Here is a 20,922-nt window from a genome sequence, read left to right as displayed (position 1 = left end):
AAAGTAAGTAGTGAAAAAAACTTCAATTTGTTTCTGATGGAAAGGAACTGAGAGAAAAGTGATTTGTAAATTATTTAAAATAAAACACCTTTTGATTTGGTTCCAGGTGAGAGACCTAAGCACCTTTGATTCAGAGGTTGGGTAGTACAGGGATGGAAAGGAACGAAAAAAAAGAAAGAGGAAAACAATAGGAGAAGAGAAGAAGCTGTAGAAGTGGAAAGATCATACATTACTAAAGCTCTGGTGTACTGTCTTATCTCCCTCACAGTTACAGAGCTAAAAAGTGGTAAACTACAGCTTAGGAAAACAAGGGGCCTATTTAAGAGAAGTAGTTGCCAAGGGGATCTTTTTCCTATGTGACATGTCACAGAAAAGACCAGTGCTAATCTGTAAAGCTACATAATCCTTTATCTTATCTGGTAGGTAGAAAACACGTTCCAAATATAAAAGTCACTTTAAAGCATGGTCTTAGAGTTTAATATATGAAAAAAGTACAGTGAGAAAATGACAAAAGTATAATTTGCATAAAATATTAGCAAGTAATACAGATAAGCCCAATTTTTTAAGACACCATAAACAAAATAATAGAGTGGGAGATTTATCTGAAACCCATATAAGAGATCAAAGATTAAATCATTTGTGTGTAATAAAATCCTACAATGCAATATGGAATGGAACACTTACCCAAGAGACAAAGGAGCAGAGAAGATAAACAAGAATTCACAAAAAAATAAATGCCAATGGCCAATAAATATATGATGTGTTTACTGAATTTGCCCAGGCTGTACTATCATGCATAAGCCTGATTTTAGGAGTAGAGTCAAATGAACTGAAAGATATAATCTCACAATATAAATGAAAATTAAAGCAACAGACAAATAGGCAAGAAGCTTCTCCTTTACCCTTCCTGTACTCTGGAGAGTACAGGCTTCCTATCAGAATTCTGGAAGCCAGATCAATAATGAGAGATTGGGAGCCTGAGCATTTAAAATGCACATGTTTGGTTAAATTTCCTCCTTATGAAGTTAATTTTTCTCCTCTCAGTGGTATCCATTTCCCCAGTCCAGATAATAAACTAGATTTTGACTAAGGAGTGAGCAATTGCCCAGTGTCATGGAATGCAGGAGCTAAGTATTATTTTAGTTATCTCCTCATCCCTATTTCCTGAAGCATCAACTGCTGCCACCAATTCCTCAGCCTTCTAAGAAGTTTACTAGGTTTGCCCCCACTGGTACTTTAGATTTCATCATTCTTGTATCTGCTAAATCAGAATAAATTTAGAAGAATAAAATGGGAAGAATCATTTTACCTGTTAAGAATTACTATAAAGTAGAGCAATCAAGACACCAAAGAATATATGCTGTGTGTTTCCACTTATATGGAATTCAAGAACAGACCAAACTAACCATGGTGATAGAAGTCAGAATGGAGATGACCTTTTTAGGAGAATGGTATGGACTGAGAAGGAGAACAAGAAAAAACTTCTAGTATGCTGGAAACTTTTTATATCTTAACTTGGGGCATGGTGACATGAGTGTATATACATATACATAAAAATCATAAATCTATACATTTGATAGCACACATAATCATGTTTCTATATATCTGTTAATTCTTAAAAAATAGTGAAGGAAAATTAAACATATCTTTAAAATTTTATTTAATAAAGCATTTATGACTCCACTGATGCTTATAAAAGAACTTCTGGAAAATGTACGTAAATGAGAAGAAAATTAACGAGTAAGTTATATGGTGTAACAAATAATAATGAGTAACGGAAGTAATAATAATATGCCTTTGGGTCCATCTAAATATTAATTATAAAAATCACCAGCTAATTCAAAACTGAGAAGGAAAAATTTTAGAAAATGGTACAAGATGGGTAATGTTGTATTTGTAATTAATATGGACAAATGTGTTTGTGTCAAATAGATTAATGAAAAAATTCTCTTCTGTCATCAAGAAAAAGAGAGAGGGCCCCCTTCCCCCCACCAAAAAAAAGAAATGAACAACGAGAAGTTACAACTGATACCACAGAAATACAAAAGATCATAAGAGACTACTATGAACAACTATATTCCAATAAAATGGACAACCTAGAATAAATGGACAATTCTTAGAAATGTACAATCACACAAGACTGAACCAGGAAGAAATACAAAATATGAACAGACCAATTACCAGTAATGAAATTGAATCAGTAATTTTAAAACTCTCAGTGAACAAAAGTCCAGGACCAGGTGGCTTCACAGGTGAATTCTATCAAATATTTAGAGAAGAGTTAACACCTATCCTCAAACTATTCCAAAAAACTGCAGAGGAAGGAACATTTCTGAACTCATTCCACAAGGCCAGCAACACCCTATTACCAAAACCAGACTGATATATCGCAAAAAAAGAAAATTACAGGTCAATATAACTGATGGACACAGATCCAAAAATCCTCAACAAAATATTAGCAAATGGAACCCAAAGAAACATTTAAAGTATCATACACTGTGATCAAGTGGAATTTATCCCAGGGATACAAGGATTTTTCAATATCCACAAATGAGTTAATGTGAATAAAAAGCATAGGATCATCTCAACAGATGTTGAAAAAGCTTTTGACAAAATTCAACATCCATTTTTGATAAAAACTCTTAAAGTGGGAATAGAGGGAATATACCTCAACATAATAAAGGCCATATATGACAAACCCATAGATAACATCATACTGATTGGTGAAAAGCTGAAAACACTTCCTCTAAGATAGGAACAAAGCAAAGTTGCCCACTCTGGTCACTTTTATTCATCATAGTCTTGGAAGTTCTAACCATAGCATCAGACAAGAAAAAGAAATTTTTAAAAATCCAAATTGGAGGGCTTCCCTGGTGGCACAGTGATTGAGAGTCCGCCTGCTGATGCAGGGGACATGGGTTCATGCCCCGGTCCGGGAAGATCCCACATGCTATGGAGCGGCTGGTCCTGTGAGCCATGGCTGCTGAGCCTGCATGTCCAGAGCCTGTGCTCCGCAACAGGAGAGGCCACAACAGTGAGAGGCCCGCGTACCGCAAAAAAAAAAAAAAAAAAAATCCAAATTGGAAAGGAAGAAGTAATATTGTCGCTGTTTGTAGGTAACATGATAGTAGTCATAGAAAATCCTAAAGACACCACCAGAAAGCTACTAGAGCTCATCAATGAATTCAGTAAAGTTGCAGGATACAAAATTAATATCCAGAAATCTGTTGCATTTCTCTATACTAACTATCAGAAAGTAAAATTAAGGAAACAGTCCCATTTGCTATTTCATCAAAAAGAATAAAATACCTAGGAATAAACCTACCTAAGGAGGTAAAAGACAGATACTCAGAAAACTAAGATGCTGATGAAAGAAATTGAAGACTACACAAATAGATGGAAAGATATACTGTGTTCTTGGATTGTAAAAATTAATATTGTAAAAATGACCATACTACCAAAAGCAATCTACAGATTCAATGAAATCCGTATCAAAAGACCAATGGCTTTTTTCACAGAACAAGAACAAATAATTTTATAATTTTTAGGGAAATATAAAAGACTGCAAATAATTAAAACAACCTTGAGAAAGAAGAAGGAGGAATTCTGGAGGATTCATGCTCCTTCATTTCAGACTATATGGCAAAGCTACAGTACCAAAACGGTATGGTACTGGCACAAGAATTGGCACATAGATGGATGAAATAGAACAAAGAGCCCAGACATAAACTCACACACTTATGGTCAATTAATATATGACAAAGGAGGCAAGATGTATAATGGAGAAAAGACAGTCTCTTCAACAAGTGGTGCTGGGAAAACTAGAGAGTTACACGTAAAAGAATATTAGAACATTTTCTCACACCATATACAAAAATAAACTCAAAACGGTTTAAAGACATAAATGTAAGACCAGAAACCATAAAACTCCTAGGAGAAAACATAGGCAGAACACTCTGTGACATAAATCATAGCAATATATTTTTGGATCTGTCTCCTAAAGCAAGGGAAATAAAATCAAAAAAAAAAATGGAACTTAAATTTTGCACAGCAAACAAAACCATCAACAAAACAAAAACACAACCTACTGAATGGGAGAAAATATTTGTTAATGACATGACTGATAAGGGGTTAATATGCAAAATATATAAACAGCTCATACAACTCAACATCAAAAAACAAGTAACACAATCATAAAATGGGCTGAAGACCTGAACAGACATTTTTCCAAAGAAGACATACAAAAGGCCAACAGGCACATTAAAAAATGCTCAACAACATTAATCATCAGATAAATGTAAATTAAAACCACAATGAGCTATCACGTTACACCTGTCAGAATGGCTATCATCAAAAAGAACACAAAAAAAACAAATTTTGGAAAGGATGTGGAGAAAAGGGATCCCTCCTACACTGTTGGAGGGAATGTAAACTGGGGCAGCCGTTGTGGAAAACAGTATGGCAGTTTCGCAGAAAACTAACAATAAAATTACCATATGACCCAGTAATTCTACTCCTGGGTATATATCTGAAAAATACAAGAACTCTAATTGGAAAATATACATGCACCCCCATATACATAGCAGGATTATTTACAATTACCAAGATATGGAAGCAACCTAAGTTCCATCAGTAGAATAAATGGATAAAGAAGATATGGCTTGCATATATATATATATATATATATATATATATATATATATATATTTAAAATGGAATATTACTCAGCCATAAAAAAGAATACAATTTTGAGCAGAAGCAAGAATAATGACAATCTTTCTGCCTGTGAAACAAAAACCACATTTACATAAAGATAGACAAGAGCAGAGGGCTATATACCAGATGAAGGAACAAGATAAAACCCCAGAAAAACAACTAAATGAAGTGGAGATAGGCAGCCTTCCAGAAAAAGAATTCTGAATGATGATAGTGATGATGATCCAGGACCTCAGAAAAAGAATGGAGGCAAAGATCGAGAAGATCCTAGAAGTGTTTAACAAAGATCTAGAAGAATTAAAGAACAAACAGAGATGAACAATAACTAAAATGAAAAATACACTAGAAGGAATCAATAGCAGAATAACTGAGGCAGAAGAACGGATAAGTAACCTGGACAACAGAATGGTGGAATTCACTGCTGCGGAGGAGAATAAAGAAAAAAGAATGAAAACAGCCTAAGACACCTCTGGGACAACATTAAATGCAAGAACATTTGCATTATAGGGGTGCCAGAAGGAGAAGAGAGAAAGAACCAGAGAAAATATTTGAAGAGAGGATACTCGAAAAATTCCCTAACATGGGAAAGGAAATAGCGACCAAACTCCAGGAAGCGCAGAGTTCCCTACAGGATAAACCCAAGGAGAAACAGGCTGAGACACATAGTAATCAAATTGGCAAAAATTAAAGACAAAGAAAAATTACTGAAAGTAGCAAGGGAAAAACGACAAACAACATACAAGGGAACTCCAATAAGGTTAACAGCTGATTTCTCAGCAGAAACTCTACAAGCCAGAAGGGAGTGGCATGATATACTTAAAGTGATGAAAGGGAAGAACCTACAACCAAGAGTACTCTACCCAGCAAGGGTATCATTCAGATTTGATGGAGAAATCAAAAGCTTTACAGGTAAGCAAAAGCTAAGAGAATTCAGCACCACCAAACTGGCTCTACAACAAATGCTAAAGGAACTTCTCTAAGTGGGAAAAACAAGAGAAGAGAAGGACCTACAAAAACAAACCCAAAACAATTAAGAAAATGGTCATAGGAACATACATATTGATAATTACCTTAAACGTGAATGGATTAAATGCTCCAATCAAAAGACACAGGCTTGCTGAATGGATACAAAAACAAGACCCATATATATGCTGTCTACAAGAGACCCACTTCAGACCTAGGGACACATACAGACTGAAAGTGATGGGATAGAAAAAGATATTCCATGCAAATGGAAATCAAAAGAAAGCTGGAGTAGCAATACTCATATCCGATAAAACAGACTTTAAATTAAACAATGTTACAAGGGATGAGGGAGGACACTACATAATGATCAAGGGATCAATCCAAGAAGAAGATGTAACAATTATAAATATATATGCACCCAACATAGGAGCACCTCAATACACAAGGCAACTGTAACAGCTATAAAAGAGGAAATCAACAGTAACACAAAAATAGTGGGGGCCTTTAACACCTCACTTACATCAATGGACAGATCATCCAAACAGAAAATTAATAAGGAAACACAAGTGCTAAGTGACATAATAGATCAGATAGATTTAATTGATATTTATAGGACATTCCATCCAAAAACAGCAGATTACACTTTCTTCTCAAGTGTGCATGGAACATTCTCCAGGATAGATCATATCCTGGGTCACAAATCAAGCCTCAGTAAATTTAAGAAAATTGAAATCATATCAAGCATCTTTTCTGACCGCAATGCTATGAGATTAGAAATCAATTACAGAGAAAAAAACGTAAAAAACACAAACACATGGAGGCTAAACAATACATTACTAAAAAACCAAGAGATCACTGAAGAAATCAAAGAGGAAATCAAAAAATACCTAGAGACAAAGGACAATGAAAACACGACGATCCAAAAACTATGGGATGTGGCAAAAGCAATTCTAAGAGGGAAGTTTATAGCTATACAAGCCTACCTCAAGAAACAAGAAAAATTTGAAATAAAAAAAACTAACCTTACACCTAAAGGAACTCGAGAAAGAAGAACAAACAAAACCCAAAATTAGCAGAAGGAAAGAAATCATAAAGATCAGAGCAGAAATAAATGAAATCAAAACAAAGAAAACAATAGCAAAGATCAATAAAACTAAAAGCTGGTTCTTTGAGAAGATAAACAAAATTGATAAACCATTAGCCAGACTCATCAAGAAAAAGAGGGAGAGGACTCAAATCAATAAAATTAGAAATGAAAAAGGAGAAGTTAAAACAGACACCACAGAAACACAAAGCATCCTAAGAGACTACTACAAGCAACTCTATGCCAATAAAATGGACAACCTGGAAGAAATGGACAAATTCTTAGAAAGGTCTAACCTTCCAAGACTCATCCAGGAAGAAATAGAAAATATGAACACACCAATCACAAGTAATGAAATTGAAACTGTGACTAAAAATCATCCAACAAACAAAAGTCCAGGAGCAGATGGCTTCACAGATGAATTCTATCAAACATTTAAAGAGCTAACACCAATCCTTCTCAAACTCTTCCAAAAAATTGCAGAGGAAGGAACAGTCCCAAACTCATTCTATGAGGCCACCATCACCCTGATACCAAAACTAGACAAAGATACTACAAAAAAAAAAAAATTACAGACCAATATCACTGATGAATATAGATGCAAAAATCCTCAACAAAATACTAGCAAACAGAATCCAACAACACATTAAAAGGATCATACACCATGATCAAGTGGGATTTATCTCAGGGATGCAAGGATTCTTCAATAAATGGAAATTGATCAATGTGATACACCATATTAACAAATTGAAGAAGAAAAACCACATGATCATCCCAATAGATGCAGAAAAAGCTTTTGACAAAATTCAACACCGATTTATGATAAAAACTATGCACAAAGTGGGCACAGAGGGAAACTACCTCAACATAATAAAGGCCATATATGATAAACCCACAGCAAACATAATTCTCAATGGTGAAAAACTGAAAGCATTTCCTCTAACATTAGGAACAAGACAAGGAAGTCCATTCTCACCACTATTATTCAACATAGTTCTGGAAGTCCTAGCCATGGCAATCAGAGAAGAAAAGGAAATAAAAGGAATACACACTGGAAAAGATGAAGTAAAACCATCACTGTTTGCAGATGACATGATACTATATAGATAGAATACTAAAGATGCCACCAGAAAACTACTGGAGCTAATCAATGAATTTGGTAAAGTTGCAGGATACAAAATTAATGTACAGAAAGCTCTTGCATTCCTATACACTAATGATGAAAAATCTGAAAGAGAAATTAAGGAAACACCCCCATTTACCATTGCAATAAAAAGAATAAAATACCTAGGAATAAGCCTACCTAGGGAGACAAAAGACCTGTATGCAGAAAACTACAAGACACTGATGAAAGAAATTAAAGACGATACCAAAAGATAGAGAGATATACCATGTTCTTGGCTTGGAAGAATCAACATTGTGAAAATGACTATACTACCCAGAGCAATCTACAGATTCAATGCAATCCCTATCAAGTTACCAATGGCATTTTTACAGAACTAGAACAAAAAATCTTAAAATTTGTATGGAGACACAAAAGACCCCAAATAGCCAAAGAAGTCTTGAGGTAAAAAAAATGGAGCCGGAGGAATCAGACTCCCTGACTTCAGACTGTACTACAAAGCTACAGTAATCAAGACAATATGGTACTGGCACAAAAACAGAAATATAGATCAATGGAACAAGACAGAAAGCCCAGAAATAAACCCACGCACCTAAGGTCAACTAATCTATGATAAAGGAGGCAAGGATATACAATGGAGAAAAGACAGTCTCTTCAACAAGTAGTGCTGGGAAAACTGGACAGTGATATGTAAAAGAATGAAATTAGAACACTCCCTAACACCATACACAAAAATAAACACAAAATGTATTAGAGACCTAAATGTAAGACTGGACACTATAAAACTCTTAGAGAAAAACATAGGAAGAACACTCTTTGACATAAATGACAGCAAGATCTTTTTTGATCCACCTCCTAGAGTAATGGAAATAAAAACAAAAATAAACAAATGGGATCTAATGAAACTTAAAAGCTTTTGCACAGCAAAGGAAACCATAAACAAGATGAAAAGACAACCCTCAGAATGGGAGAAAATATTTGTAAATGAATCAGCAGACAAAGGATTAATCTCCAATATATATAAACAGCTCATGCCACTGAGTATTATAAAAACAAACAATCCAATCCAAAAATGGGCAGACCTAAATAGACATTTCTCCAAAGAAGATATACAGACTGCCAACAAACACATGAAAGAATGCTCAACATCACTAATTATTAGAGAAATGCAAATCAAAAGTACAATGAGGCATCACCTCACACCAGTTAGAATGGGCATCATCAGAAAATCTACAAACAACAAGTGCTGGAGAGGATGTAGAGAAAAGGGCACCCTCTTGCACTGTTGGTGGGAATGTAAATTGATACAGCCACTATGGAGAACACTATGGAGGTTCCTTAAAAAACTAGAAACAGAATTACCATATGACCCAGCAATCCCACTACTGGGCATATACCCAGAGAACACCATAATTCAAAAAGACACATGCACCCAAATGTTCATTGCAGCTCTATTTACATAGCCAGGTCATGGAAGCAACCTAAATGCCCACTGACAGACGAATGGATGAATGAGATGTGGTACATATATACAATGGAATATTACTCAGCCATAAAAAGGAATGAAATTGGGTCATCTGTAGAGACGTGGATGGATCTAGAGACTGTCATAGAGAGTGAAGTAAGTCAGAAAGAGAAAAGCGAATATCGTATATTAATGCCTATATGTGCAACCCAGAAAAATGGTACAGATGAACTGGTCTGCAGGGCAGAAATAGAGACACAGATGTAGAGAACGTATGGACACCAAGGGGAGAAAGCGGTGGGGGGTGGGGGTGGGGGTGTGATGAATTGGGAGATTGGGATCGACATGTATACACTGATGTGTATAAAATGGATGACTAATAAGAACCTGCTGTATAAAAAATAAATGAAACTCAAAAATAAAAAAAAAGAATAAAATCTTATCATTTTCAACAATGTGGATGGACTTTGAGGGTATTATGTTAAGTGAAATAAGCCAGACAGAGAAAGAAAAATACTGTATGATATAACTTTTATGTGGAATCTAAAAACTAAAACAAACTGATGAATACAGCAAAAATGAAACAGACTTACAGATATAGAGAACAAACTAGTGGTTACCAGTGGGGAGAGGGAAGTGCGGAGGGCATGAAAGCATTTAGGGGATTAAAGGTACAAACTATTATGTATAAAATAAATAAGCTACAAGGATATATTGTACAACACAGGGAACGTAACCAATATTTTATAACTACAAATGCAGTATAACCTTTAAAATTGTGAACCACTATGTTGTATAACTATAACTTATATAATATTGTACTTATACTATATCTCAATTAAAAAAATAATGTTTAAGCACATGTTGAAATAAACATCAGATGTGAGGAAATATAAATATCTTAATATGTGCATGTTATCCAGATCATAGGATGATGTACAAACTTTTGCTCTTCATTTTGCTTATATTTACTTGACTCTAGCTCCATAATGAGTATGACTTTTTCTGTACTAAATCACTGATCAGTTTGAATAAATAAAAATTTTATATCATACAGAAACATGAAGAATTTGAAACCAACAAGAGGAAGTAGAAGAATATCATAAAATATAAATACATCAGAAATGTAATAAAAAGTCAATTAATAATATGCAAAATATAATTAATCTATATATATTTAAAATATTACATTTTACTAGAAATCAAAAAAATGAGTTTAATTAATTAGATGCTATGCTTATAATTAATACAAGGCTATATAATTTGTTTTTTATAATATCCCACGCTGGAATCTTTTTTCAAAGAGTTACTTTTTCACATAGTTAGCAGGGATATATACTGTTATAGCATAGCCACAGGCAATTTGGCAACATGTATCAAGAGCTTTAAAATGACACAGAAAAATACTGCTTTAGGAATTTATACACAATTAGTTTACATATGTAAAAGACATTTTAATTTATACATAAACTTGGTAACACGATAGATGTGGCAATTTAGATTCTTCCTTTTCTCTTTATCTGAATTTCTTATACAGATTAAAATTCTTATAATTTTAATTAATATTTTACTTCTAAATGCTATAAGTAACATTTGTGAAAAATACTTACTTGTAGGTTTCTATGGTTATTTCATCATCACGAATATCATTTTCCATGTCTATTTTACTTTGTTTAGCTTTGAATTTGACTTTTTCAAGATTTTCTACAGCTTCTTCATGTTCTCCATGAATCTGTTTGTATAGTTCCATTACCTAGAAATAAAAATATGTGTGCTAATATATGCACTTAATGGCTAATTAAAATAATCAGACAAGAGAAAGATCAGAGAAGGGAGTTAAAGTAGTTGTTTTTTTTGTTTTGTTTTGTTCTATTCTTTTGCGGTACGTGGGCTTCTCACCGCTGTGGCCTCTCCCGTGGTGGAGAACAGGCTCCAGATGTGCAGGCTCAGCGGCCATGTCCCACGGGCCCAGCCACTCCGCGGCATGTGGTACCCTCCCGAATCGGGGCACGAACCCGCGTCCCCTGCGTCGGCAGGCAGACTCCCAACCACTGCGCCATCAGGGAAGCCCCTAAAGTAGTTTTGATTTAGATTATAAACGTTCTTTATATCAATTTTCTTTCAATATTTAGTCTATTGTTTAGCACAGTAGTTTCAGGTTTCTTTTACCCTGAGAGGCATGAATATTAGAGATGTAGAAAAGTTACTGAAGAAAATGACTTTAATATTCCAGTTAACATGACCAAAATAAAATCATTATTTTTTTACCTACAAAAACTATGACTTTTTATTGTTCAAATATTGTAGAAAAATCAGAAAACACAGATGAAAAAAGAAAATTTTATAAATTACCTATAATCTCACTCATGAATAACCATTACTATCTTAATGCAAGGGTCCAAAATATTCCATTTTTATTGTTTTCATTAATTATTAGATATCATAAACATACTCCCTTCTCTCTCCCGGTCTCTCTTCTCTATCAGACTAAAGGGAAAGGGTGGTTGTAGTGGTCATGGTTGGAAGGAATTCCAGTTCAGGATGTCCTGTTGGAAAGTTGGAGGGAGAGGAGTAGAACAAGGTACTAAGGAAGGAGCAGTCCTTTACCCAGGGGCCGAGTGGTGGATCTATATGAGGCAGTAGCCTCCCAAAAACAGCAGTAATTTTCATTAATTTTTATTTCATTGTATTAATTTTATTGTGATAAGAACATTTAACATGATTATCTATCTTTTAACAAAATTTTAAGTGTACAACACAGTAAACTGTAGGCACTATGCTGTACAGCAGATCTCTAGAACTTACTCATCTCGCATAACTAAATCTTTATATCCATTGAAAAACAACTCTCCATTTCCCATCCCCAAGCCCCTACCAACCACCATTCTACTCTGTGCTTCTATGAGTGTGACTATTATAGATACCTCATGTAAGTGGAATCATGCAGTATTTATCTGTAACCTGCTTATTTACTTAGCACAATAATGTTTTCCAGGTTCCTCCATGTTGTCACATATGGAAGGCTTCCTTCTTTTTAAAGGCTGAACTATATTCCATTGTATACATATACCACATACATTTTAGAATTAGATTGTCAAGGTCCACAAAGAAACCTGTTGAGATTTTGTGACTATTTAATTTACAGATCAATTTGGAGCGAATGCTACAAAATTTAGCCTTCTAATACTTCTAATAATAATATGTAGCACTTTTAAATTTCTCTCAGTAATATTCAGTTTTCTGAATAGGGGCTTTGCATATCATTTGTTACATTTATTCCTAGATATGTTTTATTTTATGCTCTAACAAATGCTATTTTAAAATAAATTTTATTTTCAGATTTGTTGCTGGTATATAGTAATGTATGGATTTTAAAATTTTACCTTTGTATGCAACTGTAATTCATCTGTGGACTTGTCTAGATTTTATGTGTACATAATTACATAGTCTATGCAGCAAAGGAAACCATCAACAAAACAAAAAGACAACCTACCGAATAGAAGATATTTGCAAATCATATAACCAATAAGGGGTTAATATCCAAAATATATAAAGAACTCATATAACTCAACAACAACAAACAACTCAATTTTAAAATGGGCAAAGGGGATAAACAACAAGGTCCTACTGTATAGCACAGGGAACTATATTCAATATCCTGTGATAAGCCATAATGGAAAAGAATATAAAAAAGAATGTATATGTATGTATAACTTAATCACTTTGCCATACACCAGAAATTAACATAACACTGTAAATCAACTATACTTCAATTTTTAAAAATGGGCAAAGGGGTTGAACAGACTTTTTTTTGGAGGGGGGGTGTCCTGCCATCCTGTTTCTTTTTTTAAAATTTTTATTGGGATATAATTAATTTACAATGTTGTGTTAGTTTCAGGTGTACAGCAATAGACTTTTTTCCAAAGTAGACATACAGATGGCCAACAGGCACATACTTGAAAAGGTATTCAACATCACTAATTATTATGGAAATGAAAATAAAAACCACAATGAGATTTTACCACACGCCAATTAGAATGGTTATTATCAAAAAAGGAAGAAATAACAAGTGTTGAGAGGATGTGGAGAAACGGGAACCCTTGTGAACTGTTAGTGGGAATGCAGCCACTATGGAAAACAGTATGCAGATTCCTCAGAAAAATTAAGAATAGAACTAACATATGATCCAGCTATTCTGCTTCTGGGTATTAATCCAAAGAATATGAATACACTAATTTGAAAATATATATGCACCCCAATGTTCACTGCATCACTATTTACAATAGCCAAGATATGGAACAACCTAAGTGCCCATCAAGGGATGAATGGATGAAGAGATAAAGAGATGTGGTATATATATACACACATACACACACACATGTATATATATCTATAAAACGGATACTACTCAACCATAAAAAAAGAAAGAAATCTTGCCATTTGTGACAACATGGACAGTCCTTGAGGGTATTATGCTAAGTGAAGTAAGTCAGATGAAGAAAGACAAATATCATGTGATTTAACTCATATGTGAAACGTAAAAAACAAACAAAAAACTCCAAAATAAGTGAACAAACCAAACCAAACCAAAGAAACATGTAGATACAGAAAACAGAGTAGTGGTTACCAGAAGGGAAGGGGAGGGAGAAGTGGGTAAAGGGGGTCAACTGTATGGTGATGGATGGTTATCGTGTATACAGAAGAAGATATATCATGTTATAAACTTATATAAATATATAACATTTAAGAGAAGGCACAAGTAAATATCAGGAATGAAAAAGGAAAGCACTACATATTCTATAGACTATAGAAAAGATAAGAGGATACTAAGAAAGTCTTCCAACAAAATTTGAAATTGTGATGAAATGGACATATTCTTAGAAAACTACAACTAACCAAAATGGACACAGGAAGAAACAGAATAACTGAACAGTCTTATTGAGGAAACTGAATTTGTAATTAAAAACCTTTCCAAAACAAACAAGAAACAAAACTGGAAAACTTTAGCTAGATGGCTTCAATAGTAAATGCTAATTAATAATGTTAGTCTTTCGCACTCTTCTAGATAATAGGAAAAGAAGAAATACTCCCAAGTTACCTTTAAAAATCTAGCAAACCCTTAAAACCCAAACCTGACAAGGACATTATTAAATAATTATGTGACCTTCTTATTCATGAATTTAGATTTAAAACCCTAAACAAATAATTAGCAAATCAAGTCTAGCACCATGTAACATCTTAATAGAAAAAAAAAATTTAATTCTTCCCCTTTGAAACTGGGAATGTGACAATGATGCCAAATATTACTCCCTCTAGTCAGCATTGTAGTGGAGATCTCAGCCAGCAAAGGTCCTAGCCTTACTAAAGGCAATATAATACAGCAAAATGTATACAGATTTGGAAGGGGAGGACATAAAACTGTCCCTATGTGCCCATTAATTTCTAGAATAGCACAGATATTAGTAACCTCTACAAGATTTTCCTTTAGGCACAGGAAGGTAGGGGTAGAGCCTTTGGCAGACAGCCAGGATTATACCAAGATGATGGGATAAGCAAACAAAGAGCTCAGGAAACACAATAGAATTTCTACTATCAAAGGAAGAAAAGCAATAAATAATGTCCTGTGTCCAATTTGTCCCGTAGGTATTGCTGGGGTGGTGGTCTCAGTGTTGGGGGCATTGGTGATATCATAGGAGGCAAATTCATCTCCAAGGAAAGCTCTTGGACGGGCTCAGTGTGGGACTGGTACAACCTTCCCACATGGATACTCTCCTAGGTTGATGTTAATAATATTTTTGTGGCTCCACGGTGTTATGAGACTAAGCTGCTTGTTGAATTTGAAGGTCACGTTGAGCCTTTGAGCTTAGTTTGCAAGTAGCAATGTATTAAGGCTCAAGCACATTGGCTAGAGGTCTGTTGGGTTGCTTCAGCAGGCCTTTAGCCAGGACCTCAGTCAAGACAGCAGAATAAAACAAAACAAAACAAAGCTATATTACAAACAAAACACTATCTTACACTTCTCCAACCCTCTAGCGATCATGAATTTGCTTTCTATCTTTATGGATTTACCTATTCTGGATAATTCAGGTAAACGAAATCATATGTGATCTTTTGTACCTGGTTTCTTTTAGCATAATGCTTCAAGGCTTACCCATGTTGTGACATACATCAGTACTTCATTTCTTTTTATGGCTGAATAATATTCCATGGTGTGGATGTATTACATTTTGTTTAGTCATTCATCAGTTGAAGGGCACTGGATTGTTTCACCTTTGTCTGTTCTGAACAGTGCTGCTATGAACATTTACATACAAGGGTTTTTTATTTTTTATTTTTTTTTGCGATACGCGGGCCCCTCACTGCTGTGGCCTCTCCCGCCACAGAGCACAGGCTCCAGACGCGCAGGCTCAGCAGCCATGGCTCACAGGCCCAGCCGCTCCGCGGCATGTGGGATCCTCCCGGACTGGGGCACGAACCTGCGTCCCCTGCATCGGCAGGCGGACTCCCAACCACTGAGCCACCAGGGAAGCCCTTTTTGTTTGTTTTTTAACATCAGTTTTCAATTATTTGAGGGTACATACCTTGGAGTGGAGTTACTAAAGCATATGGTAATTCTGTTTTACTTTTTGAGGAAACAGCAAACTGTTTTCCACAATGGCTCTACCATTTTACATTCCCACCAGCAGAGTACCATGGTTCAAGTTTCTCCACATCCTAACCCAAACTGGTTATCTTACACTTTATTTTTAACTTTATCCTAATGGGTATGAGTGGTATCTCGTGGTTTTGGTTTGCATTTTCCTAATGACTAATGATGTTAAGCATCCATGTTTTCATGTGTTTGCTGCCCATTTCTATGTCTTTTGGAGATATGTCTACTCAAGTCTTTTGCCCATTTTTAAATGGGTTGTTTGTCTTTTCTGGTTGTTGAATTATAAAAGTTCTTTATATATTCTGGATACTACACCTTTTGTAATATATAATTTGCAACATTTTCTCTCATTCTGTAGGTTGTCTTTTTACTTTTATGGTAGTGTACTGTGATGCACAAAAGGTTTTAATTTTGATGAAGTCCAATTTCTCGATTTTTTCTTATGTCACTTATGCTTTTAGTGTCATATCTAAAAAAACCATTTCCAAATTCAAGGTGATGAAGATTTACCCCTAAGTTTTCTTTTAAGAGTTTTATAGTTTTAGCTCTTACATGTAGAATTATGATCCATTTTTAATTAACGTGTGTATGTGCTGGGAAGTAGGGGTCTTAACTTTACTCTTTTGAATGCATGTGGATATCCAATGTCCCAGCACCATTTGTTGAAGAGACTACTCTTTCTCCACAAATGGTCTTGGCACCATTGTCAAAAGCAATTAACCATAGATAAATGGGTTTATTTCTGCAATCTCAATTCTACTCTCTACTTTTCTGTATTTATGCAAATGCCACTTTTTTTTGCTTCCTACAGCTTTGTACTAAGTTTTAAAATCAGAAAGTGTGAGTTCTCTAAGGTGTCCTTCATTTCCAAGACTGTTATGGCTTTTTGTGATCCCATGCAATTCCGTATGAATATTAGAACAGGCTTTTCAATTTCTGCAAAAAGATCTTGAGACTTTGTCAGATATTGCATTTAATCTGAAGATAGCTTTGGGTACCACTGACATATTAACAATATTAAGTAAAATCCGTGAACACGGATTATCTTTCTATTTATTTAGGTCTAATTTAATTTATTTCAGCAAAATATTATAGTTTTTAGTGAACAAGTCTTGCACTTTATTGATTAAATTTAATCCTACTTTATCATTTTTAATGGTATTAAGTAGAACTGTTTTCTTAATTTTATTTTTGGATTGTTCAAAACTAGTATATGAAAATACAACTGAGTTTTGTGTGTTGAGCTTGCATCTTCCAACTTTACTAAACTTGTTTATTAGCTCTAATAGTTTTTTTTGTGAATTCTTCATAATTTTCTATATGTAAGATCATGTCCTCTGCAGATAGAGATAATTTTACTTCTTCCTTTACAATCTGGATGCCTTTTATTTATTTTTCTTGCCTATCTGCTTTATTAAAAGTCCATTGATTTAAATGTTAATCTCATCCAAAAAACTGCTTCACAGAAACATCTATAATAATGTCTGATCAAATACCTGGGCATCCTGGCCCAGCCAAGTTGACGCAAAAAATTAATCATCGCAGTGACTCTGATAAGCTCTACGCAAAGGTTGCTATTTTCTTGATCTGCTAGAATGCATTTTCATATTTTCCTCCCATTACCAAGCATGGTCTTCCAGCTGCTCAACAACCCTGCTACCCCTGACTCAGAAATGCCTATGTCCACTATTGGGGAAAAACACACTAAAATAATAAAGGGATACCAATTCACAAACCTATTGACAAACTTTAAAGTATGACAATAAAAATGTTGACAAAAATGTGAGGTGGATCAGTTAGGACTGGGTTTGGCTATAGCAAAAATAAGTCAAAGAAACAAGATTATAGTTTATTTTTCTCTCCCAGAAATAGATACAAGGTATCTTCTGCCTTTCTATTCAGCCATTCTGGATCTGGGTTCCATTCCCAAGGTTGCTTTGTGCTATAAAATCGAATCAGAGCTGCAGCTATCATATCTGGGTTGCCGTAAGTTTAGGAGATGGCTAAGGGTGCTACTTCTGAGTGAGTCAGTCCATTTCAAGAAGCTTTCCTAAAAAAAACCCCTATATAACTCCTACCTACATCTTATTAGAAATACCATGAGTAAAGGCAATTTGGGGGATGACTTTTAGCCTGACACATTGCCATCCAACTAAATAAGGGGGCTATTATTAAGAAAAAATGATACTACTAGAATTCTTGTCCACAGTGGAGAAATGGGACGTCTCCAGCACTGCTACTACTTTAGGAATATAAGCTGTCAGAGACACTTTGGAGAGCAATGTGATTTTATCTAATGAAGTTGAAAATGTATATAACCCATGACTCAGTAGATACTCCACTAGATATACAGTCAAGAAAAATTCACAGGTACATAGAGAGGAACATGATCATGGCTGCTCATGTCAGTTACGTATTTTCATCAACAATGAAATTGATGACATTCTTTCTAAGTTTGATTTACGGCTTCAAATAATACCATAATGTGTTAAATCTCCAAAATCGTATTAGTAGACTACTAAGTATTATTAATATTCCTAAGTTTAAAAGTATGGGAAAAGTTTAAATGAATATCAATCAACTGTACTGTGTGTCACTTGATAATTCCTTTAGAAAATAAAGCAGGTCAATTTTCAATGAGAATGAACCCTTGAAAGATATGTTAACTTCTTATAGTTGACATTTTTATAACTAAGAAACAATCTGTAAAATGCAAATCCATTCATTTATTCCTTTACCTCAGTTTTTTTCTGATAATATTCCTTCAGAGCTACAAGTTCCTGGTCTCGCTTTGTAAGCAGTAGAGGGCGATGTTTAATCATGTAGTCTACGTCTGCTTGAAGCTTTGCATTAGCTTCTTCTAATTTCTCCTTTTCCTCCTCCAAACGTTTTAGTCGATGAGTTTTATCTTCAAGGTGCCATCGTAGTTCTACAATATCTTTCAAATAGGCCTCGTGTTCTAGACATATGATGATAAAATAAAAAAGAAAATCAAATTTTAAAACAAAAGCTCCAGAAGGACATCTTTATTTGATAATAAATATGAAATATTTTAGTTTAAGAAATTACTTATCTGCGAATCTTACTAAATCTAAAATAAGTTACTATTTTATTTTATTTTTTGGCCATGCCGTATGGCATGCAGGATCCTAGTTCCCTGACCAGGAATGGAACTTGTGCCCCCTGCAGTGGAAGCATGGAGTCTTAGTCACTAGACCGCCAGGTAAGTCCCTAAAATAAGTTATTTTAGTATTGCACTAAAAATATATTGCTTTCTTCACTCACCATCAAAGGGATTAAACTATATAAAAATCACCTGAAAATTATAAAAATAACTCATATAAAATTAATATATGAAAAAAGTTTATCCACAAAAATAAAGATTATGTTGAAAACAGAATAATCTCACAACAGTAAAATTAAAACAAATTAAAACACACAGATTTAGTGATAAACCTGAGTTGTGCAAGGCCTATAGGAAGAAAATGACAAAATGCTATCAAACAATAGAAAAGAGAATTTGAATAAATGGATAAAAATTTTCTGTTCTGTATAAAAAAATTTGAAGTAATAAATATGGAAATTTCCCTCAAATAAAATAAATATAAATTATAAATTAAATTAAATGTCAATTAACAGACTAGGACAATTTTAGAGAAACTATATAAAATATTTCCTCCTTATGCTGTTAAATTTCTAAGGTTAGCCTAACCTTGAACTCTTGGAATAAAATTAGACTGGCTAGCTTGGGGCTCTTTGCATCTTTTTAAAAATAAACTTATTGATGGGTTTTGCTGTTGTATTCACTGAAGATACTTTGCATATATACTCGTGATTTGGGCTTATAATTTTCCATATTTGTACTGTCCTCGTCCAATTTGCTTTATAATTTATGCTAGCTTCTTATATCAGTTGTAGTTTCTTTTATTTCTGTTCTCTATGATCTTGTGGAAGTTTGAAATTGCATGTAAAGTTCTATTGCCCTAGTATGTATGTATATATGTACATATTTTGCAGGGAAGGATTTTTAGCTATTAAGTCAAAGGCATATATGTATATTTTGGTTATCTATTTATTCATCAATCCATTTTTCCTGTGAATTTATCCAGTTCCTCAAAATTTCAATAATATTCTAAGAGATTTGCTCTGAATATCTTCCTTATTATTAATCACTGCTACATTTTTAGATTCCATTTTAATTTCTAATTGGATTTACTCATATATTTTCTCTGTGTTCTTGATTAATTTTGCCACTGGTTTTCCATTTTTTTTTTATTATTCTTTTTTTATTGATCAACATGTAGTTCTGCATATCTTTGGAATTATATATATTTCATTATTTAACAATTGTGTAATTGGTTTTCTGTTTTTTTCCTTTGTATTTATTTTATTTTATTTTTCTAAATTCTGAAGTCATATATTTCAATAACTATGAATCCATCTTCTTTTCTGATATTATAAACGCTATTTATTTTCCTTTAAATAATAATTTAGCTTTTTTCACTCATGTGAAGATAATTTTAGTAAGATTTAATGATACAGTTCTAAATGTTTTCTAATTTCTTGAATTTGTGCAATATTTGACACCATTCCCTTTTACTTTGTTTATCCTAATTAGACAGTAACATTTGTGGGGTTTTTTTGCGGTACGCGGGCCTCTCACTGTTGTGACCTCTCCCGTTGCGGAGCACAGGCTCCGGACACAGGCTCAGTGGTCATGGCTCACGGGCCCAGCCACTCCGTGGCATGTGAGATCTTCCTGGACCGGGGCACGAACCCGTGTCCCCTGCATCGGCAGGCGGACTCTCAACCACTGCGCCACCAGGGAAGCCCGAAAGTAGCATTTTTGTTTTAAAAAGTCAGTCACCATCTTGTTAAGTATTACCATCATTATCTCCATGCTGATCTTCTATTAG

General features: G+C 34.3%; 1 protein-coding gene across 1 annotated transcript in view; it reads right to left on the bottom strand.

Moving 5' to 3' along the window:
• The window catches only part of CCDC178 (coiled-coil domain containing 178), a 358,040-nt gene that overhangs the window by 294,483 nt on the left and 42,635 nt on the right, over positions 1-20,922 (bottom strand). The window contains exons 7-8 of the mRNA XM_065889454.1: positions 18,745-18,965; positions 10,965-11,107 (exon numbers count right to left, since the gene is read on the bottom strand). Coding sequence (XP_065745526.1) covers positions 10,965-11,107; positions 18,745-18,965 — 364 coding nt within the window. The remainder of the gene's footprint in view (positions 1-10,964; positions 11,108-18,744; positions 18,966-20,922) is intronic.

The sequence above is a fragment of the Phocoena phocoena genome, chromosome 13, assembly GCF_963924675.1.
Source record: "Phocoena phocoena chromosome 13, mPhoPho1.1, whole genome shotgun sequence".
In the NCBI taxonomy this organism is placed as follows: Eukaryota; Metazoa; Chordata; class Mammalia; order Artiodactyla; family Phocoenidae; genus Phocoena; species Phocoena phocoena.
The sequence above is the reverse complement of the archived record's forward strand: the minus strand, read 5'-3'. Positions and strand labels throughout refer to the sequence as shown.